Below are 26847 nucleotides of genomic sequence, written 5' to 3'. Positions count from 1 at the left end.
AATATGCTTTTTTAAGATCCCTTTTCATTCCACCACGTTGACTATTTTGCGTGAGTATAATACAGCATTTTATGTTTTTTATTCATATCTCTTTTTCCGTCGAGAAACACAGCACCCAAGGGAGAAAGGGAATGAAGGGATGACATGGCAGATTAAGAAGACAAGGTGGGGTTGTGGGAGGGTGGGTTGTGGGGAGGGGGGTGCATGGTCGTAGTTGCAGACAGAGCTCCATACGCCTCCCATTCTGGTGGTCCATCACTGGTGGGAGCGGCGGTTCCGCCTCCCCCGCGGGCTGTGCTGTCAGGGCTCAGGAGGAGGGGAGGACAGGAGGCGGAGCTACGGAGGGTCGATGTGGGCCGGTTCGTGGGGTCATATAGGTGGGAGTGTTAGAAAGGTGAAAGGTCAAGGGTTAGCCCAGGGCCTCTTCTCTCTCTCTGTCCCGCTGTTCACTCTTACTCATCTTCATCTCAGTGAGCTGGATGTACCGCAGCACGTTGGTGTCTTCAGCACAGAGACGGAGGGAAGCAGGGAGACATGAAGAAACGGCGTGTTTAGCCAAACAAATATTGTATGATGAACTTGTTTCTTTTTTTTTGTCATTTTGAAAAGAATAGTAAAATGCATTTTCATGGCACCTTTCATAGTGAACGCATGCTCACTGTTGCTTCACAATAGACTGTTTTCACAGCAGACATTTTGATGGGTTAAACACAGCTGAAAGTAAAGGCTCGTCTAAAATACGTCTAATATACGTCTAGATTTGAAAGTTTTTTAGACGTCTAAGCTTAGACGGCTAATAGACGTATATAAATAGACCGCGACGTATATATATCCACAAGTTACCGCGGGAGTTTACTGGAGACTATCAGGACCAAACTTCCGGGTTTAACAGCAGACATACAAGCTCACGTCGCGTCGCAGATGCAACCCGTTGTGAGCTTGTAAATCGGCGGCGGAACCTCGGTGCTGACGTTTGCGCAATGCACTATGGGGCGTAGGAAACTCGTGGATAGACGCGGTCTATTTATATACATCTATTAGCCGTCTAATCAATGTCTAGTCTAAGCTTAGACGTCTAAAAAACGTTCAAATCTAGACGTATATTAGACGTATTTTAGACCAACCTCTAATAGACGTCTATTGCTCAGTGGGTAATGATAACTGTGTGTGTTTCATTTACTGCCGGTGCTACTACTGTATGTGCTCACATGGACAAGCTCCTGTAAAGTTTACATGTACAATTACAACTAGAAAGGTGCAATTCTGAGAGAAATTGCAAGCGTGGTTGCACTGACGCAAGTCGTGAGGAATCCACTGAAATGTATTCTTCTGTAGTCTTTTTTTACTGTATTTACTGTATATTAGATATTGCGATGTCATGTGAAACATGACCAATCCTGTCTGATTGGACATTATATTGTCCAATCAGAAAAGGGACAGCAAAAGTAATTTGAATTTGAACTCAATGGTCTTTTGGGGTTACAGAAAAGTTAACAGAAAAGAGGTTTACTCTAGGTGAAATAAAGGTTTAGGTCTACAGATAAAATATGGACGATAAAAATAGTCTAGTTGCCCATAGAAACCACACTAATTACAATTTAGGCATCCAGAGCGACTAATCACATAGAATGCAGAGAGACTGTGTATAGTGCCTCCAGAAACTAGAATCCCAGGTAAACAATGAAGCCAGCTGTTTAAATAACACGCTCTCTATATGCCATTCTTAACATTAACATTCAGAAGTAACCGAAAGATATCTCTGCATGGTAGTCATATCTTTTTTTTTCTCTTTATAATTTTTATCCCACAATTTTGTAACCCATTTTTCAACCCAGTGCCAATTGCCTATTATGTAATCCTGGGCTCTGCTCTCCCTCTGCCGTGGCTGGGGAGACAACGGACTGACCTCATGCTTCCTTCTATGCATGATTGAGGAGTCCAAGTTGCTTCTTTTCACCTGACAGTGGAGATTTCCCTGGTTTGGATGTAGTGCATGGAAGGAACACGCTATTCCAACCAGTTCCTTTCCCCTCCATCAGGCGCCCCGGCTGGCCAGGGGGAGGCATTATTGAGACCAGGATTACTGCATGTTTTTGTGAGGGTATCAACCCTAGGAGACACGGGGAGAACATGCAAACTCCACACAGAAAGACCCTATCGCCAACCCCACCTAGGGTGTTGGCACTGATAACACGGAGGGAGAAACACGCCGCCAGTGCCCACAGCGTCCCCCGGCGGGAATCGAACCCAGGACCTTCTAGCTGTGAGGCGAAGTGCTAACCACTGCGCCACCGTGCCCCCGATGGTAGTCATATCTTGACTTGGTCAATTGCTAGCATCATTCCAGGCAGAAGGTAGCAGGAAGGGCTACAGGGAGATTGAAGTGCTCGGCAAGCTGGCTCACACGAACAAAAATACGCACACATGGTTAATGTTATTACGTTCAGCTGTGTTGTTACCAGTCAAAATGTCTGCTCTGAATAGTGTCCATATTGATAACAGTTGACACAACAGTATATCAGTACTGTAGCAACTGCTTTACAGATTTACAGCATCTTACATAACACTATTTTGTCGCTGTCAGGCAGAAACCAGCTGCATTTTCATAAATCAACGGTATTGAACACCCTTTGCGTCGGTGTGTTGGTTAACAAAATATTGAACCAAAGAAAAGTATTAAAAAGCACTTCTGATTGGGTGCCTGCTGGCCTACTGGTCCAGGCCCATACCACACAAGGCATTGCCACATAGGCATTGATGCCTGATGGCGTCGCCAGTTCGATTCCTGATCCGGACAACCTTTTCCGCATGTCACTCCCCATCTCTCCCCTCATTTCATGTTTCATAATGTCCTATCGAATAAAGGCATAAAAAAGCCCAAAAAACTAATCTAAAAAAAAGCACTTCTGACAAAACTATCGACCAAACCAGCCAACTCCACCCCCTCTCCCCTGCGTGGTACACAGCTGCTGCAGACTGAAGAAATCTAACTTTAACGAGGCAGGAAGTAGTCTGTTAAAAGTATAACTATACCTATCTGTTTATCAAACTTAGCACTGACGCTAATGTTATGAAAATAATTAATTCTGTTTCTAAAATCATTGTAGTGTTTTCTGAGGAGAACAACGTGACAAGAAATGAGTTCATATAGCATTTCTCTCGCTAGTTCTACTGGAAAATGAAAGTCCTGCTTATTATTGTAGGCCTATATAAGCAGTATGTCATGAAGCATCAGGCATTCATTTAAGAGTTGTGATGCATTGTTTGTGAGCTTGAAGATCCATTGTCAGCGGTTCTTGTCAATGAGTCTGGATTTGGATAAAGTTGTGATAACCCTGAAAATATACATTTAGTTTTTTAATTTCCTAAAAATGTTCCATTTTTGACTTAGCTGGTTTCTGGCCGACAGCAGAGCATTACAACCTCAGTTGGAGATCATGTAGTGAGAGGGTTTAAGTGAGTATGTCCTTGGACCAGACTTTACCTTTTACATGCTTTAATTTTGAAACCAATTGAATCTCACCTGTAGGCTCACGGTTCTTGGCATCACGCAGGTAGCGTAGGGCACATTCATAGTCGCCCAGGTGGTAGAAGGCAATGCCAGCACGGTACATTGCCTTGAAGTGGTCTCTCTGGTGACCCAGCACCTTCAGACAATACTCTTTCACACGCTCATAGTTCACCAGCTCTGACTGCAACAGGCATGCTGAGGAGACAGAGAAACAGAAACAGAAACACAATTCATGTCCCATTCACAATTTTGATGAATAGCAATATACAATATACAATATAGAAAATAATTCCTAGTGGAGGTTGGTTTGTGTGTGTTCTATAGAGAGATTTTGTGGTTGATGTTAGAGAGAGGTGAACTCACAAAGCATTTTGGTTATCTAATTACTGTATTTATGTGGGTATGTACAGTATGTGGCCATATCTTGTTGGCTGGGCCTTTAGCCAATGAGGGAGCAGCCTTCAACCATCAACCAACAAGTGTCACCTGATACAAGGCAAGTTGGCACCTCGACAGAGTGCAGTGTAGTTGAAGATTTATTGAAGAAAATTCAGTTTCTGCATTTCCAAAATCCTAACTATTAGCAATAGCAACAGCTCAATGCCTCTGCCTTCGATGTGAAGACAGGAGGAGCCAGAGATCAAACTGCAGACGGCTGCTGTACCTTCTGAGTCATTGCCCCATATCAATAACCTTTTTATTTATTTATTGCTATATCCTGTGTCTGATTGAATGCAATCTCAATTGCAAGCACTTGGTCGAGAACATCATAGGAAGAAATAAAAGAGTGAATGTCTGATTTAGCTGAAATCCTACTCTCTCTTTCAATACAGCCATGGTAGATTTTAGCCACCACACTATTTCCTCAGGATGCCAGTGAGCTGGTTATAAATAGCAATGCACAAGAGAAAAATACCATGCAAGCACTTATGGTTCGAGAGTAATTTCTCGACATGCTATTGAGACAGCCTTGAAAACTATAGGAAGCAGAGAAAATCAAGCCAACACAGCTGTCACACCTTTAGGCTGGTGGAGATGCTTAAAATGTATTTTCCTGACTTAGCAGGTGTGTGGGAAGTAGTTAAAAGTGGAGAGGAGAGGAGAGGCTTGTGACTAGGCTGTGAAGAAAACTGCGGAGAGAAATGCAGATTGAATTACAGGAGTAAGCTATGAATTGAAAAGATACCTTATCAACAAAACCGACAGAGCTGAACTGCAAACAGCAGACACACCAGTAGAATTAAAAGTACTGCCATGAAGCACAACTCTGTGAGTACTTAGGAGAAACGCTAGTGTTTCATTACAGTCATCAATCCTATACGTAGATGTGCCTTGCAGTAGCACTTCTCAGCTGCTCTGAGATCAGCTTAGGTGCAGATAACTTCATTAGTAAAGACGCACGTACAGTGCACGCACACACACACACACACACACACACACACACACACACACACACACACACACACACACACACACACACACACACGCACGCACGCACACACACACACACACACACACACACACACACACACACACACAGAGACAGCTTTTAGTCCATCTAGGCTTTTAACTGCCTGCTGCTGGCTTGGATATGTGATCTTTCAATCGCTGCTTCCTACATAATCAGAAACACTTGTGGTCTTGCCTCAACTATTACAATACCTTTTCCACCCATGTTGCATTATGCATTTGTCCTCAGATTCCCTCGTTCTTCTTTTCTCTATAACTTTATTTGCCTGCTATTTTAACTTCTCCAAACATGTCCCCCATCTTCCTCAGCTAGTCATCTCTCCCCACTCTTTCACAGCCATCCCTCCTTCTGTCCTTCTTGTCTCAATTAAATCGAGGGTATGCGCATGACATCATCATCATACCCGGAAGTTATGCGGGAACGCCTACTGAGTGGCAAAAAACATAACGACATTACATTACGTTAAAAAACATTAAACTCACTTTGCCTCTCAATTTGCCATTCACTTTATGCATGCGCATACCCTCTGAGTCAATTCAATTCAATTCAATTCAATTTATTCAATTCAATTCAATTCAATTCAATTCAATTCGATTCAATTCGATTCAATTCAATTCGCTTTATTGGCATGAGAAAACACATTTGCATTGAAAGCAAATGCGAGAAACAAACAAATAAGAAATCTATGTACAATTAAAAGGGAACAAAGAGATGTTTAAACAGAGCTGTGTCACATTGCAACTTAAAAACGAGCTCACAGAACCACACGAATTGTGCATTTGCTGTTAGAATAGTAACATGTAAGCAAAGCTCTCCCTCCCTCGCTATAGCCTACCCTCAGTCTGTCCTTGACACACAGACAGCAGCACTCCACAGTAAACAGCATGAGTCAGGGTCTATTAGCTGGAAGGCAGTGTGAGTCAGGAGTGAGAGACAGAGGAGGAGGGGTGGAACAAGGCTGCAGTGGGGGGGAGGGTGTATGGGGACATAAAGGTGACTTGCTGCAGTGATGAAGGGGCCAAACAGAAGATGTGGGGGAGGGTCCATTACCTGTCACCTTCCCTTATATCTTGAGGTCTGCGTACACGCATGCGCGCGCGTGCGTACAGTTTATGTGCGTGTGTGTATGTATGTGTAGGTATTTGTGTGCGTGTGCGCATGAGGAACAAATTGTATGACAAGCCAATACAGTGAGCGAGAAGGTGTTCTTCTAAAAAGAACAGCAGATAATGTCAGTTAAATGTGGCCTTGAGTGTTGACAACATGAGTCCATCACACTGCATAATTTACCAGATGCCAAGAGAGAGACCTGTTCAATACTGATCTATATGTTTTGGTGTTTATAGATTGAATTTACATACAGTATAGTGTGTGTGTGTGTGTGTGTGTGTGTGTGTGTGTGTGTGTGTGTGTGTGTGTGTGTGTGTGTGTGTGTGTGTGTGTGTGTGTGTGTGTGTGTGTGTGTGTGTGTGCGTGCGTGTGTTCGTGCACCTTTATCTTTGCCCATGATATTAAAGTGCAATTTGGTTAACTTATCTTTGGATTCAAACTCCCTCCAGACACAGAAGTCTATATTTAAAAATCCTGTTGCATTGAAAAAGATAGCAAGGCACACGCACGCATGCATGCATGCACGCACGCATGCACACGCGCATGCATGCACACAGCTACAGGCAACAAACCACTGGAGGCTTGAGAACCCTCTTATTTTGAGATGAGTCAGGCTATTGATGGTATAGAGAGTGAGGCGATTGAAGATGAATTACAGTACTCAAGCACTCACTCCACACAATAGCTCTACCCGTCCTGTACGCCTCTCCATAGACAGTATGTTTACAACCACGCAGCAGTGGCACAAGCCACTCCTCTCCTCTCCTCTCCTCTCCTCTCCTCTCCTCTCCTCTCCTCTCCTCTCCTCTCCATTGACACAGCTTTCAAGGGATCTGGTTACAGCCTACAGTATATTGGCCTAATGTCTGATGTGCACTTACACAAGATACACAAACACACACCCACACACGCGCACGCACGCACGCACGCACGCACGCACGCACGCACGCACGCACGCACGCACGCACGCACGCACGCACACGCACACACACACACACACACACACACACACACACACACACACACACACACACACACACACACACACGTGCTGGGACATACATTCTGCATATGTACACAATATCACAAAAGCACATGTGAATGCAAGCAAAGATTGGAAGGTACATAACTTCACAACAATACCCTGAGAAACACACACACACAAGCACACAAGCACACATGCACACACACACACACACACACACACACACACACACACACACACACACACACACACACACACACACACAAAGAGAGAAACCCTAATAGACAAACAAATAAACAAATACACACATGGTTTGCACAAGTGATGAGTGTCCAGCCGCACCCTGCCGAGCCATTAGGCAGACGGATGGCGTGCCAGAGGAAATGGTGAGTGTGGTGAGATGCATTAAGGATGTGATAATGACAGGAGCATCAGGAGCCAGTCAGACAGAGACACAGAGACACCCCACTGTTGTACTGCACTGCACAGACACACTCTCAAATGCAGTGTTTCTCAAACTTTCAAATTTCAAGGTCTCCCCTTAACTCTGACAGTATACAAATGGAACCAAATGAACCCGTTATGGGTTCATTTGGTTCCATTTGTATCCTATCAAGAGTTACAGACGTGTATGGGTCAATTTAGACCCCCCTAAAGGAACCCACAGGAGTCCCTGAATCCACTTTGAGAACCACTGCTCTAACGTACGCAAGGACTCATGACAGGAAAAGGACCATTCAATGCATGCTTATTCACAGTTTCAACCATATATGACACATAAACATGTACTATTTTTAAATCTTTGCATTTTTTACCGTGTTTACATTATCTGCATACTGTGCATAGTCATTAAAATGTTACCAACCTTGCCTGAATATCACAATTGATTGGATGGTTAAAGAGTCCAGGATTATTTACATGATCCCCCAAAAAAGCTAGAATCAGGCTTGTTTTAGCCAAAAATAGCAAATCTACAAGCTCACAGATTTGGCGTTGATAGAAAAAAAAGCACATTTGTAACTCAGGTCCATTTGACAAAGTCTGGGCGGTTAAAGTGGTTACGTAATAGGTGACTTGCATGTGAAGAGATGGATGATGAAACAAATGAGATGGAAGATTTTTTGAGTTGCAAGAGAGAGAGACACACAAAGAGAGAGAGAGAGACACACAAAGAGAGAGAGAGAGACAGAGACTCAGAGACAGATAGAGAAAGAGACATACAGAGAGAGAGCCTTGTTGTGGTGAAGGCTATATCTGCTCTTGGGTGTCTCTGAACACTTATAGGCAGACTATAAATGAGGACATGGAAAAAGACAACATACTGGAAGAAAAATGTCAAAATGTATCCGCTTGTGATCATGCTTTTCAGGAGAAACCCCAACAGGTGTAATGGCAGCTGTCGACTGTTTGGTTTGTGTGGGCAAGTGTGAGAGGCTCTGTGGCTGTTCGTGTGTGTGTTCGTGTGTGTGTGTGTGTGTGTGTGTGTGTGTGTGTGTGTGTGTGCGAGTGCGTGTGTGCGTGTGTGCGTGCGTGCGTGCGTGCGTGCGTGCGTGCGTGTCCAAGCGTGTGCGTGCATGTGAGTGAGTGTGCATGTTCAGGAATCCCACCGGTTTGCCCTAGGCATTTATTTCCAGAGTCTGCAAAAAGACATGCCTTTCATGTTTATCTGAAACCGTCAAAGCCAAGGGAAAAGCCAAGGGAAAAAGTTGGAGCCATAACAAGCACAAGAAAGAAAGGGAGAAGTAATAGAGGGATAAGACAGACAGAGGGCAAGGGAGGACAGAGAAAGATAGCACCGTGCCAAACAATGTAGAGGCAGACGGCAGAGGGAAAAGATAATGAGAGCCTCCGTGCGATATTGAGCGATGCTAAACACAGGGCTGGACACACGGAGACAGGCATCAGGAGGAGAGATACAGCAGACAAAAAGAGGAAAGTGCTGGTGAAACATGCAGTAAGTGCAGAGATAACTAGGAAAAGTGCTCCTCGGAGCAGAGGTCTCTGCCAGGTCAGGTGGGTTATTGTGGGCCAGCAATGCTCGGAATTGACCAATCAAATGTGAAATAATAGGGCAATGTTAAAATGGTGGCATTTGTTCGACAAGGTAGTGCGAAAGCAGGTGCAAAGTTTCAACGCAATCGGACGCTGTGTTCATGATTTATGGCATTTTGTTCAAAACGGCAAACTTACTGTAAGATCTTAGCCAATCAGGATGGAATATGAAAAATCAGATCCGTCTTGATCACATGACTATTATAGAGATCAAGTGTACCAATTTGAGTGAAATTTGAAAAAAATAATAAGTAATATGAGTATAATATATATCTTCGTATATAAGTCGGCCTCCTGGTGGTGCTATAAAAGGCAAATGTGAAAAGGTTTTGACAGATCGGTGCAGTTATGGGTAAAAACACATACACAAGGCCTATGCATGTTTAAAGGAAATGGTCAGTTAACACTGAGGATATAACTTTGTACCGTACTCATCTGTACTCCTCCTCCATACCCTTTTTGGAGTCTGACCCTCTTTCTGTCTCTCTCCCTCTCCTCTCCTAACCCCCCCCCCCACCCCCCCCCCCCCATCCCCCACTCAGATCCGACGCGACACCGTGAGCTAATTTAAAGCCGGCGGTGATCAGTCTGCTGCTCATCACCCTGTAATTAGTTCTGGAGGAGTATAATAGCAGATGGAGGGGAACCCATCACTCTCCCTGACGCTCTCTCACTTTCTCTCCCCCACACGGACGCATGCACGCACACACGCACAATGTCCTCATTCCCTCACACATTCCCTTGAGCTGTCTCACATCCTCACATTAATCTCTGTCCTCATCCTTCACTCATCCACCTTCCATCCCATTCCGTTCACCTCAGGTCGGCCAATTAATCCTCAGCTCAAACCCCCGGCCGGTCCCCTTTCTGCCTTGCCCTGCCCCACACTGGTATCACCTTTCACTGGACATATCCCGTGTCATGGTTTGGACAAAGCGTATATTTTTATCTTATTTATTTACCTCTCATGCACTTTGCTAAAAGACGTCAGAGATCACAGATCTCGGACAGTGTCGTGTGTCATTGTCCTCTCCATGCCCACTAATAATAGTTCCCCTTCTCAGCCTTGTGTAGACGCCTATATCCTTGTTATTGAGAAGGGCAGGGCTGGAGTGGCATCGCTCGATCTGAACTGGCGTGACACAGCATTATTGTCTACCTACACCAGTGGTTCTCAACCTGGGGGTCCCCAAATTATTTGGGGGGGAGGTCCCCAGATGAAATGAATGTGCAATTTTGTTTTCTCACTCAACAGTAAACAAACCAACATAAAGTTTAAGTGTATAGAGGGTCTCTCTGCACATTTCTAAAGTGAAAATTTAAGGACGTTGTGAAAATAGCCGATCTACATGCTCACAACGCCTCACAATGTGTAGATCTGTTATTTTCACAATAGGACCGTGTTATACAAAATGTAATGCCTGAACTCTTAGTGTTCGTCAGTGTAGGGGGGGGGGGGTCACCAGTTCAAATATGATTATTTTGAGGGTCGCGGCCTGAAAAGGTTGAGAACCACTGACCTACACCACCCACCAGTGGTGTAAGGTAACTAAGTACATTTACTTAAGTACTGTACTTAAGTACAATTTTGAGTTTTTTTTACTTTACGTGACTATTTCCAATTTCCAGTACTTTTACTTCAACTCTTACTCCATTCGGTTCATTTTGACCAGTTTTTCCATTTTCAACTTAAGGAAAAGTATGTTAAAACACTTTTTTCTCTATGAAACTTCTTCTGCTTGGCTTAGGCTATTTACCTTACTAAACATGGGATACAAAATGGTACATTTCATGCATTTGCAACCCCCCACTGCATTAATATATAACAGCCAGGGTGTTATATCAATATGTGTCCATATTAGACATATTGATATGTTCTAGTAGGTACATAATTTGCTTGTCATTACTAACTACATTCCTAACAATTCAATCAATATTTTTCATTATCTCCAGGACAGCCGAAGGCAAGGGATTACGTTTTCGCTCCTCCTGGCCGCTAATCTCAGGCACCGCTGGACCGATCAGCATGAAACTTTACACACACACGCTCCCGGAAGGCCTAAGAAAAATGTTTCACTTTGGCCTGTTATAGCATCACCATGAAGCAGAGTTTTTGCAAAACACGTTTTTGGTACTGTATACTATACAGATTTTGTCCTAACCTCATGCCAGTCCGTACACTGCTGTTGAATGCTTGTGTGTGTGTGTTTGTATCACAGAGGTCTGGAACGGTCTGGTATGCCAAATGAGCAGGTGTTTTCTGTCCCCCACCAAACACGTTGGCACTACAGTATGTTAGCACTATTGTAGCACGCAGCCTAATCCCTGGAAACTGCTGGTACATCAAACATTATTTGCATGGATTAGCCAGTGGAACAGTGATCCTTTGAGTGAGTGGGGAATAAAGTAGCCAGATTATTCTGTTGGATCTAACAGCGAGAACACCGGAGAGTGAGTGAGAGAGAGAGAGAGAGAGAGAGAGAGAGACTTGGTTTGCTCTTTTTTTTACCTCCGCTCCCAACCTACCGGTATTTGCCGAAAATAGCCAATCTACAAGCTCTCAAAGCCTCGCAGCTATTTTAGGCCAAAGTTCTCCTCAGAATAGGGATGCGAGGGTTCTAAAAGAATTATCCTATCACACAAAGATTTGGCGGCCCCCCTGTAGTAACTCTGAGGACCCCCTAGGTGTCCCAGACCACCCGTTGAAGACCCCTGATCTATGGCACACAGTCTACAACGCAGGGTACAACATTCGTCAGAGGTGTGCCCAGGCCCCAGACCAATATTGCTGGTTAGTTAGGCAGCAGTTATCTTTGCACAAAATAAGAAGTATATGAGTGTATGCTGCTACTAAATTAAATAAATACATCAATTTTTATCCCTTTCTCTCTACCTCCCTCTCTCCTCAACGCTTGTCTCCATGCAAAGAAACTACATGTCCTGCCTATAACGTTACACTCTACCTCCATACATTGTTCTATTCACCAAAAATAGTTGCTGACTCAACTTTAATTCTCGGCTGCTTAAATATTTATACACATGAGGAAGCTATCTTTGCTATGAGTTCTCTGAGAACGAAATAATCTAATACTCCATTCCACTAATTGCACTCAGAGTTTAGAGACTATGTTAATTGCTTCCTCCCTTCTGCCTGTGGTTCCTTGTGTGTGTGTGTGTGTGTGTGTGTGTGTGTGTGTGTGTGTGTGTGTGTGTGTGTGTGTGTGTGTGTGTGTGTGTGTGTGTGTGTGTGTGTGTGTGTGTGTGTGTGTGTGTGTGTGTGTTGCGTGCGTGCGTGCGTGCGTGCGTGTACGTGCGTGCAGGCATAGTGATCAATCTTGTGCATGTCTAGTTGTTCTTTTGTCTTTGGTTATTTCTTCCTCTTTAGGGGAAGAAATCCCTGTCCACTGATTTGTTACTGTTTCAGATGATCAAATCATACTTCTCCTAATCTCCTTGCCTTCTGAACGCATTGTTTCCCTGGGTCTTTTGAGTTGAAACAGACATTCAGACGGATAGTGACTCGAGTGAAATAAAACACATAATATACTTATTTTTATTGAGATTATATCTGTAATTGAACTCCAAGCCACAGACATAATTCTGTTGTGGCGCTCAGAGGCCATTAGCAGGCTGGTGATGTCATCTGTGGAAACGGGGCAGATGCAGAGCCTGCAGCTCTGCAGGTCAAAACATCTATTAGAACTAAAGCAATTGCCTTCCACCACAGATCAGAGACCATCTATGAATAACTCTTTTTGAAATCCTACATTTTACTGGCAAAAATGATGTGTGCTTGCCAGCATTGATTCACGGTGACTCACTGGTAGCAGATACTTGCTTACTTCATCTTTTGAAAGCCTTTGTTATGGACAGTTTTGTCCATTGGTTACAAGACGGATGTAAGTGTCTCTGCCTGGAGAGGTCAACGGAGAACGCTGCCAAGTGGTTTGGCGTGGAATCTCACAGGACTGTAATCTGATATATATAACAAGCTGTAAAAGTGTTCTGAATAAGTGCCCCGTTAATGGCTGAGGCGTGAACTGTCATTTCCCAAAATGGTAAAAATCACTAAATTAGCAACAGCAACCAGTTATGCTTTAGGAACAGTCAGACACAGTATGCGCGTCACATACAGGCAATCACAAACACACATCATCACACTCAGTGTAGCAGTATAGGCTATTTGTATTGCATTTGGTTACAGAACAGAATTCAATCCCTAATCAGACCCAACAAGAATAAATACACTCACATGTACTGTTTTGTGTTCTATGTACCGGTATATGTCACAGTATGATTGGAAATGCCGTTAGATTGAAAAAGGTGCACTCGTTTTCACTGCCGTCTGAAGTTGACTTGAGCCAACAATGAGCGAGCTTAGGCGTGCGAGACGCCATGCCGAGCGTTGCAAAAGAGTCACCTTCAGCCGACTCAGTGCCGTCCGAGTTATATCCTGATATAAGACAGAATCTTAAATCATCGCCACCCCTAGTCTCGGTAACTCCGAGACGTCATTTGTTACGCGTTTTCTTCGAGTTCTTACGCGTAAGAACTCGAAGAAAACTAACACTCCTTTTTCAATTTGACAAACATTCCCAAACATATATATGCCTACAGAGAGCATGAGAAAGATAGAGAGAGGCAGAGAGACACAGAGTACGTTTTTAAGTTTATATTTTATTGATCCCTTGAGGAAATTAATCTTCCTCATTTCAGCCATCCTAACTGTGTGAAGCAGTGAGCAGCTATTGAAAACTGCCCGGCAACCAGCTCCAGCCCTTGAAAGAGAAAGCTTCTACGTTTACACAGTAGGGCTTAATACCGTTTTAATCTTCACATCTTGGTAATAATATTTCCTTATCATACCATCGTTTTAATTTCCTTCTGCTTTTCTAGTGCACTTTCAATTGTGGAAAATAACTAGCGCAGTGTCCGTACTGGTGCTAACCCAATATAAAATTGGCCCAGTGAGGCTCATATACTGTACTAGTCTGTAGCAACAGAATCCATTAGTGCTGGTTCAGCAAAATGCAGCCGACACAACCTTTACATTTCAATGACAACACAGCCAGGGTGTAACAGGGATAAGCCTCCAATGTCAGCACCTATAAGCAGCCCATGTAAACGAAGCATTCAATGTCAAGCCAGAGCTAGCAGGGGAAAGCTCAGATATGAAATATGGCTTTTTATCAACATGAGGCTTTCGGGTGGAATATATAAACAGCCAAATTGTGTACTCTGCACTGTCCACTGGAGTGTTGTGTGTGTGTGTGTGTGTGTGTGTGTGTGTGTGTGTGTGTGTGTGTGTGTGTGTGTGTGTGTGTGTGTGTGTGTGTGTGTGTGTGTGTGTGTGTGTGTTTGTGTGCGTGCGTGCGTGCGTGCGTGCGTGCATGCATAAAAACAAATAGCTGTAGTAAATTGACTATTGACTCGAGTACTGATGGATATTTTACTTTGTCTCTCTCTGAGGATGTCAGATAGGACATATGTGTCAAGTTGCTCTGACCTGATGCTGTGACTTTCGAACACCCTTTCTCTTTTTCTCCACTCTCTTTCTCCTTATCTCTCTCTCTCTCTCTCCCTCTCAGTCAGTCGTCCCATGCTCGAACCCCCACCCCTCCACAGATGAGCGAATCTTATTTACTAGTGTGACGGGAGTCATCCAGGCCTGCCATGGCCATGATGTAATAATTTAGCTGTGGATGGGATTTATCAGGATTGGCCTCGTCCTCCCGGCGAGAAACGCTACACAGGAAAATTCCTAGTGTTCATTTAACATAGGAGAGTGTACAACTGGAACCAAATTGACCTGCAAGGGTCCGTTTTGGTTCCATTTGAGTTCAATTAACATTAAGGACTTTACTGTGTATGCAAATGTGCCCCTGCATAAACTCAACAACAATCCTCCTCTTCTCTCCTCTAGTCGCTTGCTTCCCCTGCATGTCACTCTACTGTTATCTCCCTCGCCCCACTACTGTACATAATCGGCTCCTATTAAACCGTCCTCCGTCCAGTTTCTCTCGCTCCTCTCCATCCTCACCCCCCCTCTCCCTCTTTTCCTTCATGGCACCCCCTTAGCCTCAGCGCCGACTCACAAAGTCCACCCCATCCTCAGTTTGTCCTACAGAATCGCCGCCCCTCTCCCACATTCTGCATTTCTTCTCTCTTGTTTTGTTTCTCCTGTTTAACTTTATTCCTCTCTGTTTAATTACAGAGACATCAAAGAGGGCTTTGAGCCCCTGCCCTTTTATCCGTCTGTAAAAAAGTGCCCTCTCCAGACCATCAATTCAGTTTTTATTATGGTGAAAGAAATGCAAATGCCCTCTTTCCATGCCATACCTGAAGGCAGCATTGGAGAGAATTAATTGCCTTGTCCAAACTCTCATGAACTGGAATGCAGCATATTATGTTGAAAGAATTGCCCTCTCTGTGTAGAAATCAAGCATCGAAAATAGCAGACCTCCAATACAAGCTCACAACGAGTCGCAGATATTTTCATCAAAAGGCCCTTTTAGAAATTTCAGCCCCTGTCTCTCAACATTCTCTGCACGTCCCTGTTCAGCTGTGGAGATGTAGTGATGTACAGAGCAGTGTGGTGGTGTTCGTGGTACAGTAGAGTGAGCACCCAGCCGTGTGCCCCACAGCCATGCCACGCCATCTGCAGACCTGGCACACGGCACTCGCACACCTCCCATTCTGCTACCCCCAACACATACACATACATAGCCCTCACCCCCCTCCTCCTCTTAACTACTCCTCCTGCAAACATGCACAATTCACATTTCACTGTCTGCCGTCTCCCTTCTTTTTCATGCACAAGTACTTCTCTCTCCCTCTCTCTGACACCCTCCGTTCTAGCATTAGCCCGGTCCTGCCTCTTATCATCTTCTCCACCCGTCTGACTCCCCTCCACACCATCTCCCTGTGTGACGTAGCTTGGCAGGAGATGAAAGGGAGGAGCTTTAGTCTTCTCTGCTTTTGCAAAGCCACTGGTTCACCAAGGGGCTTCTGCTCTCCTTATATTTATACTTAGTTGTATGACGGTGTCCCACACCGTAAATAGCCGTAAATGGAATGAGTGCTGAGCCAAGTAAGTAAGTAGGTTGCAACCAGGTGTATTTATTCACCATAGAAAATACAAACAGGACAAGGATACATGTAGCTCCTCACCCTCAACATACCTCAGTCAACTGGCAAGTGGCAGCCTTTTATGCTCAAATATTTAATACCCTTAACACCCACAGGTATATTAAAAGTCTCGGTGAACGACTAAAGTACTCTTTCCTCATGGAGATGGGTGAGAATACTGGGTCAAATGCTGACCAGGATATTGACACTAGGATATTATCCTGTGTGTGTGTGTGTGTGTGTGTGTGTGTGTGTGTGTGTGTGTGTGTGTGTGTGTGTGTGTGTGTGTGTGTGTGTGTGTGTGTGTGTGTGTGTGTGTGTGTGTGTGTGTGTGTGTGTGTGTGTGTGTGTGTGTGTGTGTGTGTGTGTGTGCGTGCGTGCGTGCGTGTGCGTGTGTCTGTCTGCAAGTGTCTCTACACTTGTGTGTTTTCTTTTAATTTTCTTCTGTTTAGATCGGCTATTTTCGACAACGAGATTTGGGTTAGAGGGAAATAATATAGCATTCGGACCTATAGAGCCCTGGGGGACCACCGGATATTAAGTATATAGAGATTTTTTTGGGAGTGTAAGAATTGACCCAAGATGGGTCCATTCATATTTACGTCTGTGAGACTGCGCATACACACTCACACATACACACATACACACATAGATTCAAAGATATTTATGACACAGGTTGCATTTATGCTTGAGTCATTTCCAGATGAGCCACATTCTGTGGCAGTGATCCATTATCTTATGGCTCCACAAGCTACTTTATACAATAACCCTGTACCCTGTCAAGCCTGCATATGCTGATTCATGTCTGAGTCTGTGAGTGCAGAGCCAACACCGTAAATCCATTTTGCACTTAAGAGTTATATTAACACATTGCTAAATCATCACACTGAGTAGATCAATGGAAAGCTGCGGCAGCGCCTGAATAGCAAAAAGGTGTTTGATATGATGATGAAACAAAGGTATCCACTCATCTATTCCTGAACCTCCCTCTTTCTCTTTCTCTTTCCCTCTCTCTCTCTCTCTCTCTCTCTCTCTCTCTCTCTCTCTCTCAATCTCTCTCTCTCTCTCCCCAAGGCTGTGATTTATGACTCATTGACACAGATTGAGCGAATCACAAAGACCAAAGCAGGAGGACTCAGGAGGAGATTAAAGTGAGTATAAAGCGAGGAGGAGAGATCGGCTCCATTCACATCATGAATTCTCAACAGATGAATTCTCCTTCATTTTTCTCTTCCCTTGTTATTTTTTCATCAACTACGATAGTTTTATACTGTCTATACGGTGTGTACAGCCAGGTTTCCTCTCAATTCAGGCGTGCTGTGAATTCCCTTTGAATAATGCACTACAATGACCTCCACTTGAGAATATTTTGTGCCAATGTGCCAGGGACCGGGGACCCATTATGTCCAGATTTGTAAAATGATTTTTTGTTTAAACTGTTCTTCATTTTTCTGGTCCCTCAAGGGCCCCAGGGGGTTCCCGGATCCCACTTTGAGAACTATACTACATGGTCCTTGTCACTACTAACCTCATTGTTGTTGGTCCCATGGGATGGTGTAGACCAGTGGTTCCCAAACTTTTTAGCTCAAGACCCAAAAGAGAAATTAGTAACACAAACTAGTGAAAATAGCAGCTCATAACGTGTCGCTTCACGCCGTGTTGTGAGCTTGTAGATTGTCTATTTTCACTACTTCTTAAACATTTGTTTTCTAATTTATAGAATTTCTTAGATTTTTCTGTTCTGATTTCTTCATGAAATGAAAGAAATAGCTTTTTTGGGAATGTTTTTTGAAATATTTAGAAATTATAATAATAATTATAAAGGTAAGTGATTTCATTTAATTCAAAGAATAGTAAAATGGGTCTATTTTCTGATAGTTGTGACTGTAGGGAGCAGTTAGTATCAAAACCTCCGCCTCCTGTCTGTCTGTCTGTCTGTCTGTCTGTCAGTCAGTCAGTCAGTCAGTCAGTCACGCCTCATGTCATGCTGCATATTATGGCCGTCCATGTCCCTTTTAAACCCATATATGGAGATCCCTGACGTCATCAATATTAAGCCCATGTCACAATCCATATATGGCTGTCCTTGTCCCTTGTATGCCCTATATATGGAGATCCCTGATGTCATCAATATTAAGCCCATATCTGGGAATGCCCATATATGAATATATTGTATCAGTCCCATGTGGTCTCAGTGTGACCGTCGCTTCTCACCCTTAGGGCGAGGTCGCTTCTCACCCTTAGGGCGAGGTCGCTTCTCACCCTTAGGGTGTCTTACTAGTACTAGTTACTAGAGTGATTGGTCCATATAAGGACTTCCGCCCTATCCCCTGTGAGAAGAAAAAAATCTTTTTCTGTTTTCCCTGTAGGTGACGGCCTTCCTCCAATCAGGATTGATTGGGGCCTTCCTCCAATCATGATCGAGTGGGGGCGGGCCTTATGCACACCTTGGTGTGCGCCTCATGTCTAACCTCATGTACATACCTGCTTATTATGCTGTGTATACTGTATATATATATATATATGCAGATATCAATTTATTTTCCTCCTTGCTCCCCCTCTCTCTGTCCCCCCAAGCTTTCACCCACTGATTTACACCTGTAAACATGTGATGTGAGCACACCGTAAAATCCTAATCAAACAGTTTCAAATAAAGTAAAAATGGACGATCGATGTGTTGTGAACATGTAGATCTGCTATTTTCATGTCAAAAATGCATTGAAAAAGATTTATGGGGAAATGTGCTTTGTAATTTGTACATTATTGCCAGGCCATTTTTCGGTCCTGTTTTAGACCCTAGCAACCACCTATAATTAGACCATAGCAACCACTGTTTTACCCTAAAAAAAACGTGTCTGTACTCTATCAAAACCTTTTAACACTACTAATACTTTAACAACTTTAAAACCTTATCTAGCGCAGCGTAGTTCATTTGGACACGGAAGTTAGAGTCTAGATATAACCCGAACCCCCCCTCTTCATTCGCTAACAGCTAATTAATTCATACGCCCACGTTCATTCTCATTCGCTACAAGCTACTTCACACACGCCCTCTTTGCTCAGTGTAGTCCTTATAAGCAGCCTCTGCTCACTGCTCATTCTTCATGTTCAGCTGTCGAAGCAGGTTGTGTGATGTGTGTTAGAAAAATCCTCCACCTCCCCGGCCTCCTCCCTGTGGCATTAGCTTCAGTTGTATGGATGCTCCGTGATAGGATAACATGGGATCGTACCATGGTTATTCTATGATTGTGGTATAATGAAATGTTGATTGTACTATGGTTATTCTATGATTGTTTGATATGTCGATTATTGTATGATGGTTATTCTATGTGATGTAATTTATGATGTAATTGGAAGTTCATGTTTCATGTACATCTGTAACTTATGCTCTGCTCTGGGGGGTCTGAGATATCAGATTCTGTGTCATGTTACGTTTACACAGATAAATCTGTATATCATCAGAGCAGAGCCCATCTGCCAAACTCAATGCAATATCATTGCATAAATGTTACGTTATACGTTATTTCTAATAAATGTTAAATGGTCAACTCTAAGCTGAAGTGTTTGAATGAAAGACCTTTAAAATCTTTAGAACCTTTAGAATCTTAAATCTTTAACAACTTTAAAAACGTTAAACTCTTTAAAACCTTTAACACTACTAATACTTTAACAACTTTAACACTAATAAAACTCTCAATACTAAATACTATCAACATTCTTAGCGACCCCACACTGTTTCTTCAGGTGCACCTCTGGCTACTAGCCACCACGTTGCGTCCCAATTCTCCCAAACATAGGCTGTCCCTTCAGGGAGGTCTATCTAAATTGACCCATACAAGTCTGTAACTCTGACAGTGTACAAATGGAACCCGTTAGGGTCCATTTGGTTCCATTTGTACACTGTCAGAGTTAAGGGGGACCTTGAAATGCAAAAGTTTGAGAAACACTGGGCTACACTACTGTGGTGGTGGTGCTGCTGATGATAGTAAAACTCATTTAGATGCAGCCCTACATGGACTCAGTGGCTGGGGATGTCTTCTTAAAACAAGGCCAGCAAACAGGACATTCATCATCCCTCATCTCCCACTTAGACAGAATCAGGTAGCATAACAGTCAGCCATTTCTTTCTATTTTTCTTTATACTATGAAGCAGAATCTGGCGTGTTATTTGAACTCTGAGTGCTTAAATATGCACCCATTAAAATCCATTAGACTAGAGTGTTAAATGAACTTCCTGGGTTTTACTGTGTACTCTAACCTTGCACAGTGTTGTAGTCAATGTGCTTCTTAGTTGCCGGCATCTTTCCAGTAATAATCAACAGTTTTTCATGTATTCATTCCCTCTTATCTTGTTCTTTCACGGTTGATCCCCTTTTCGTGTTCGCTCCTCTGACCATCTTGGGTCTCAAATTTCAAAGAAGTGCTGAGCCGACAACAGAATACAGAAACTTGTGACTCTCACTTTCTGTTGAGAGGCCATACCATTAAAAAGTTGCTGTGACTGGCACAAGACACACTGGAAAAATGACAAAAGAAAAATGACCTTGTCAAGAAGAAAATCACACACACACACAAGCACGCACGCACAGCGATATATACCCATTCAGTCAAACTCAGCAATGTCAGCATGGGTACAACAAGAATGGCAGAACGACCAACACAGTGAATACCTCCCCCTTTCTCTCTCTCTCTCTCTCTCTCTCTCTCTCTCTTGTTCTCCCTCTCTCCCTCTCTCTTTCACTCACTCTCTCTTGTCTCTCTATAGCTCTCTCACTCTCGCACGCACGCACGCACGCACGTACTTGGCCAGCTGCTGTTCTTCAGGGCTATGACTGCTGAGACAAACAAAATAACACACACTCTGACTCTCTCACACACACATACAGTACAGTAGGCATGCATGAACCAACACACACACACACACACACACACACACACACACACACACACACACACACACACACACACACACACACACACACACACACACACACACACACACACACACAATCATTCATATGTATACACGTGCACTGCGTGGCTGGTGGTGGTGCTGCTCTCGTATCATGCATCAGAGCGTGAGACATTGACCAATGAAATGGCAGCTCTTAACAACAGGGGCCACCGTCTGTCCAACGATGGGTAACAAGGTGTGGAGCAGAAATCACACAATCTACAGCAGGAATTATGAAGCCCAAATCCTACATTCTTTGCTTGATGGCTGTTTTATCCATTGTTAGGATTCTAAATATTGAATATTATTCAAACATTTTTAGTTTTCTTTGGTTGTGGCTCCTGAACCTACAGTATCATACCCACGGTGCATTGCCATAACAGCCGGCAATGCGGCGTGGCTTAATTTAGTTACGTTTAAATACTGTTGTGTTTATGAGTTAGGTTAGACATGGTTATGTACAGTAGCAGGACTATACTGAAGGTATATGGTTAATGCTGTTGTGTTTAGGTGTTAGGTTAGACATGGTATTCGTCAGGCATAGGCCTATACGGTTAGATACTGTTGTTTTTAGTTCGGAGTTATTCCAATTGGTTGTGTTTAGGCACTATAGTCTAGGTATGGGTTTGGTGTGATTAACAAGAAATCTTGTTCAAGAAATAAAATATCGTCAATCATCAAGGACGATGATACACGAAAGAAGAAGAAGAACTTAAGAAGAATGTCAGGGTAAGGATCTAGGAGCGCAGTGAGTGCTTATCCAATGAGATTGCGTTACTTCGAACTCCCAGAGTGTGTAGAAATAGTGTACTGGTTCATGGACCAGGACCTTTTGTTTTTATATGTCACAGTGTCTCTCCTTCTCACAAAATGAATTTCTGTTTTAAGGTGTATTGTTTTTATATGACACAAGGGTTAAGCGTGTGAATCAGCACACACATGCACATGGCATGCAGGTCCACATGTGTGTAGTGTGTACATGTAACGTGCAAACAGAAAGGATGGTTTTTGAGTGATTACAACAGAGAAAGGGACGTATGACGGTTGCTATAGCAATTATGCCCCCCATAGCGAGCTAGCTAGCAGTCCATTCACTTCCTTCATCCCCCTCCTATTCTTTTTCTTCACTCTCTATTTCTCTCAAAGGCTGCCTCCTTAACCAACCAAGCCCTATTTCAACATAGCGAAATATCTTATCTACAAGTTAACAACACGCAACAATGTGTTGTGAGCGTGTAGATCTATTATTTTTTATTATAAGTGGTTAAGTGACTTCCCTTCTCTCTTTCTCTTTCTTTGTTTTCCTAACCATTCATTCCTTCTCTCCCTCTTCCACCCTCCCCCACCACTCCTTCACACCAAAGTGGCCTCCCCCGGGGCTCCAGACAGGCATCAAACACCGGGCGGAAAATGCCGACCTCCGGTTCATGGCATCAACCCATGCCCAGCTGTAGGTAGGCCTGGGATACGGAAACACCTACTGAACAACTACTGCTACCATAGCCGCTGTCAGCCTCTCCGTTCCAGCATGAAAATGTTTGCTTGATTTTATTTATTTCAACACATGCCTACTTCATCACACAAACGAAAAGGCCCAAAACAAAATTCACACATACCAGCCTAGGCTTAAATTTGTTCAGGGGCACAAATGAACCTGTCTTGTCCTCCAAGGCATTCTCTTTAAATCTTGCCAAGACAGAACCTTCCTCTCTGAAAAGCCATTTCAAAATACATGATTCCATTCACCAGATCAAAAATGTATTTATTTTTATTTCAAATTGATTTAGATTTGTTTTTTTAACAAAGATTTCCTAAATCTTTGGTAACTTGGATCATAACCAGGACATAAGCATTGCTTTTTGGATACATCTTAAACCTGCTCACCTCTGTTGCCAAAGGCAAGACACCAGTTCTCATCTGAGCACATGTAACGACTTGTAATTTACGGTTTGTTAACAGCATATATGTAAGAATGTAACAACCCCCATGTGCACCACAGATCACATCATGTGGCTCTCTTTAACCACATCTTAAATATGGATTACTTCTGCTGTGATTATGAACACTTTACAGCTTCAGGAGATACTATAAAAGTCTGTCTGTCTATAAAATTGATAGAAAGTGTGTTCATTGTTCATTTTGCTGGTAGTTACCCCCTTTCTCTTGATTTAGGAGAAAACACGATTATGCATTTTTCCCAAGTGGGAGCAAGTTCAAGGTTTAGTTAAGAGAAAGGTGTTCAAAGTTTTTTTTTTTGCTGTTATCATTACTTGAGGAATCAGGGACATACTGCCTTCACTTCCTCAATTAATATTTAATAGGCAACATTTTGTTTAAGAACCTTTTTCAGGCATATCACTCAATATGTCTGAAGAAGGTCCTTGAACGAAATAGTGCTTATAATCTCTGTTGAACAAGAGAGAAAGAAGTGCGGGCCAGTGCGGCTGTACCTGATCTCTGAAAATATACATGTTTACTCCCTCAACCACAAATATTGTATTCAGGTGCAGCAATAGAGTTTTGATGACCTATTGTTATTGTTGTTAGAAATGTGTTATATGAGACTGCACGACTTCAATCATTGCTCATATATCCACAGTGTGTGCTCATTGTATCACTTACTGTTTTCACCTCTGCTAGTCTTACAGATTTATATGCTATAGAATTCCATGTGTTAGTCAATAATGACCATGTGGTAATGTGACTTGAATGTGATAGCACTGTAAACACTAGAGATTTGAACAGTTTATATAATCTATTGAATTGACACATTTTGTAATTCCAATGTATTAATCCATTGATGGCAACAAAGTTGTCCTCAGATGCTCACAGATTTCACCAGTATTGCATGACATTGTGAATAGTTTTTCTTAACAAGCCAGCATACTGGGGTTTTACATAGCCTATTGTGATGGCAGCTGTAGCAGTCTATTTCCAAACAATTGTGAATATTTATAAAATGTACATGAAATCCCTAGATGCTGTTATTTTCTTATCAAATCATTTAATACAAAAAAGAGTAATGGAGGGTCAACAAAGTCATTGGATAGTTAATAGGCCTACCCTACATTGATTATAGGAATTACAGGAACACAATCAAACTGGCTGCAGTACAATCATTTTGGAATTAACCTGGGACAATTGCACAATAAGCCGTTTGGTTGGCATATCGATTTCTTAAGATGATTTGGTTTGACGGTGAAAAAGAATACAGCGCTCCATAATGCCCATTAAATCAGCACCGTCGCGCTGTCCATCAGCTAAAACTAATTCCGCAGTAGGCTACAACGAATTATTTTTGGCCTATCGCGGCTTCTAATACGACAAACAACACATTTGCTTTCTTTCTGCGGAAGGTAAATCGGGGATGCTGCAGAACTATAGCTACATAATACGATTCTTTCTGTGAACCCTATGAACCGGAACGAACAATGGTGGCAGCAATATGGGCTCTATAGCATCTATCTTCTAGAATCTAGATTCCAGAATTCAAGCTTTCTGTCGAAGCACACCGACATATACCGGACCGGGCGCAGCTCACTCACCTGTCAGGCTGTCATAGCACTCGATCTCCGTGATTTCCACGGCTCTGCGCTGCTCCTCCGTCAGTTTGGCCGCTGCCTGGTTGAGGAGGTTGACCTCGGAGCCCGTGGTCCCGTCGATGACATGATGCACCCCCTTGAGCTGCAGCAGAGCCCGGTGGTACTTGCCGATCGCCTCCCGGAATTTCTTCTCCTTGTAGCAGCGGTGGCCCTCCGCCTTGAAGTCGATGGCTTTCTGGATCTTCGCCTCCATCTCCGTTTCAGCCGAGCCGGGTCGGTCTCCGCCCGCGGCCGCCGCCAGACTCCGGCCACCCGTGTCGGGGTAGCTTTTGAGGCTCTTTATCTGATGCTGTTTGGCTTCCATGTCTCAGTGCAGGGTGCAGGTGGAGCGGGCCATGCTGTGTGAGGAGGAGGAGAGGACTGGAGCAGCGTGCTGTGCATAAAGAGATGGAGATGGAACGACAACGAAGGCTCTCCAGAAACAGAAGAAAGGGCTCCACAAAAACGGATTAAATCGTCTACTGACGCCTTTATAAAAACATTAACGTCTATGACAAGGGTGTTTGGCGTTTAAAAGAAGGAAAATAGTTGGCCATAACCATCACTGTATATTCCTGTCTCGTTTGTAGGCTATTTCAACCTCTCTCGATAGGATGCTCAGGTCGTGTGGAGCAGCTTCCCAGGCACGCGCAGCTTCAGCACCACGGACAGCGCACACGAGCCAATTCCGATGCATTGTGGGAAAACGAGGAGTCAACTGGCGAGGCGCGCGTTGCTGCATCACGGCATAGTCAGACTACAAAACCTGAACATAATTACCCGTTCCGAAAATCACAGCATCTGCTGCACCACGTATACGGTATAGGCCTAGTGTGGTGGTGGTGGTGGCAGCAGCAACGTTTAAAATAGGATATGGAAATAGGTTAGGCCTTCGTCTAATTCACACCCAAAAACCTGTGTGAAATTAGGCCAAATAATCCACATCATAACTATAATAGGCTGTGATCAGGATAGAATCGCTCTTACAATAGCCATTTGAATTCAGAATCAGATTGTCTGATTATCCAGTAGCCACCAACTCTAATTATTTAAATCTCAATTTAATTAAAAAAAAATTACTAACGTCATTTTCAAGATTGATAGATGAATAGATGGACGGGTGGATGGGATGCATGGCTGGATGCAGGATGGATGGATCCCGAGTGGTGGAGGTGGAAGAGTTGGGAGACAGCGACCTCCAGGGGAAATGTTGGCAATTGCATTGATTTGTAATGGGAATACTTGAATCTACAATAGGCCTACACCAGCACAAGCACAAATCCACGTTATCAGTTTGTAGGCTACGTGTATACACTAAGCTACCGTTTTCCGCTGAGTTTGGGTGCTTTCTGTTTAACTTGTTGGCAAATCATTGCTATTAATTTTAAAAAGTAGCCAATTATTTCAGGGGCGTAGCCAGGAATTAAATTTTGGTAGGCGAAATGCCAGCCCACCCCGTCTAACGTTATAATTAAAACACTATTCCAGTATATTCAGTGTAAGGGCTAGTTATTTTCAAAAAGCACAGTATGGAGCATTACAAACAAGGCGAACATTGCTCCCAAATAGTGACATAGGCCTATTTCAACTTGTGATTACAACACTAGCTAAATTAGTTCAAAGTAAACATAATGTGTCCCTTAAAATACATGGCTCACAACAACATGCGGCGGGGCTTGAGCTTGAAAATATCGATAATTTTGAGAGTGAACTACTCCTTTAATGAAATACATTTTATTTTTTATTTAAGGCCCATTCCCACTGGGCCAGATAACAGATAAAAAAAATCTCTTTCTTTAGATATTTTTCCATTCAAAGTGGATGGTAGATACAGTTAAAAAAAAAATCTACCATGCACAGATATTTGCCACAGGTACTTTTATCTGTGGTAGATATTATAGATATATTTTTGGAGCTGTGTGAAACACAGGCTCCCTATACGTAGCTTTGTGGGTCTGTCTGTGTGTCTGTCTGTGTGTCTGTCTGTCTGTCTGTGTGTGTGTATGTAGCCTGAACTTCCTAAACTTCGGCACGCCACTAGTCCCACAGTTTTGC

General features: G+C 43.3%; 1 protein-coding gene across 1 annotated transcript; it reads right to left on the bottom strand.

Moving 5' to 3' along the window:
* Nucleotides 1-409: 409 nt before the first annotated feature.
* ttc9b (tetratricopeptide repeat domain 9B) lies at nt 410-25194 on the bottom strand (the record flags this gene model as incomplete). Its single annotated transcript, XM_080730908.1, is given in 5 exon segments — nt 410-501; nt 3524-3706; nt 24757-25120; nt 25122-25154; nt 25156-25194. Coding segments are annotated over 5 exon segments (711 nt in total).
* Nucleotides 25195-26847: the final 1653 nt, after the last annotated feature.

This window comes from Nannobrachium achirus (genome assembly GCF_963921795.1).
Source record: "Nannobrachium achirus genome assembly, chromosome: 8".
NCBI lineage: Eukaryota > Metazoa > Chordata > Actinopteri > Myctophiformes > Myctophidae > Nannobrachium > Nannobrachium achirus.
Note: the sequence above shows the minus strand (reverse complement) of the source record. Positions and strands in the feature narration are given on the sequence as shown.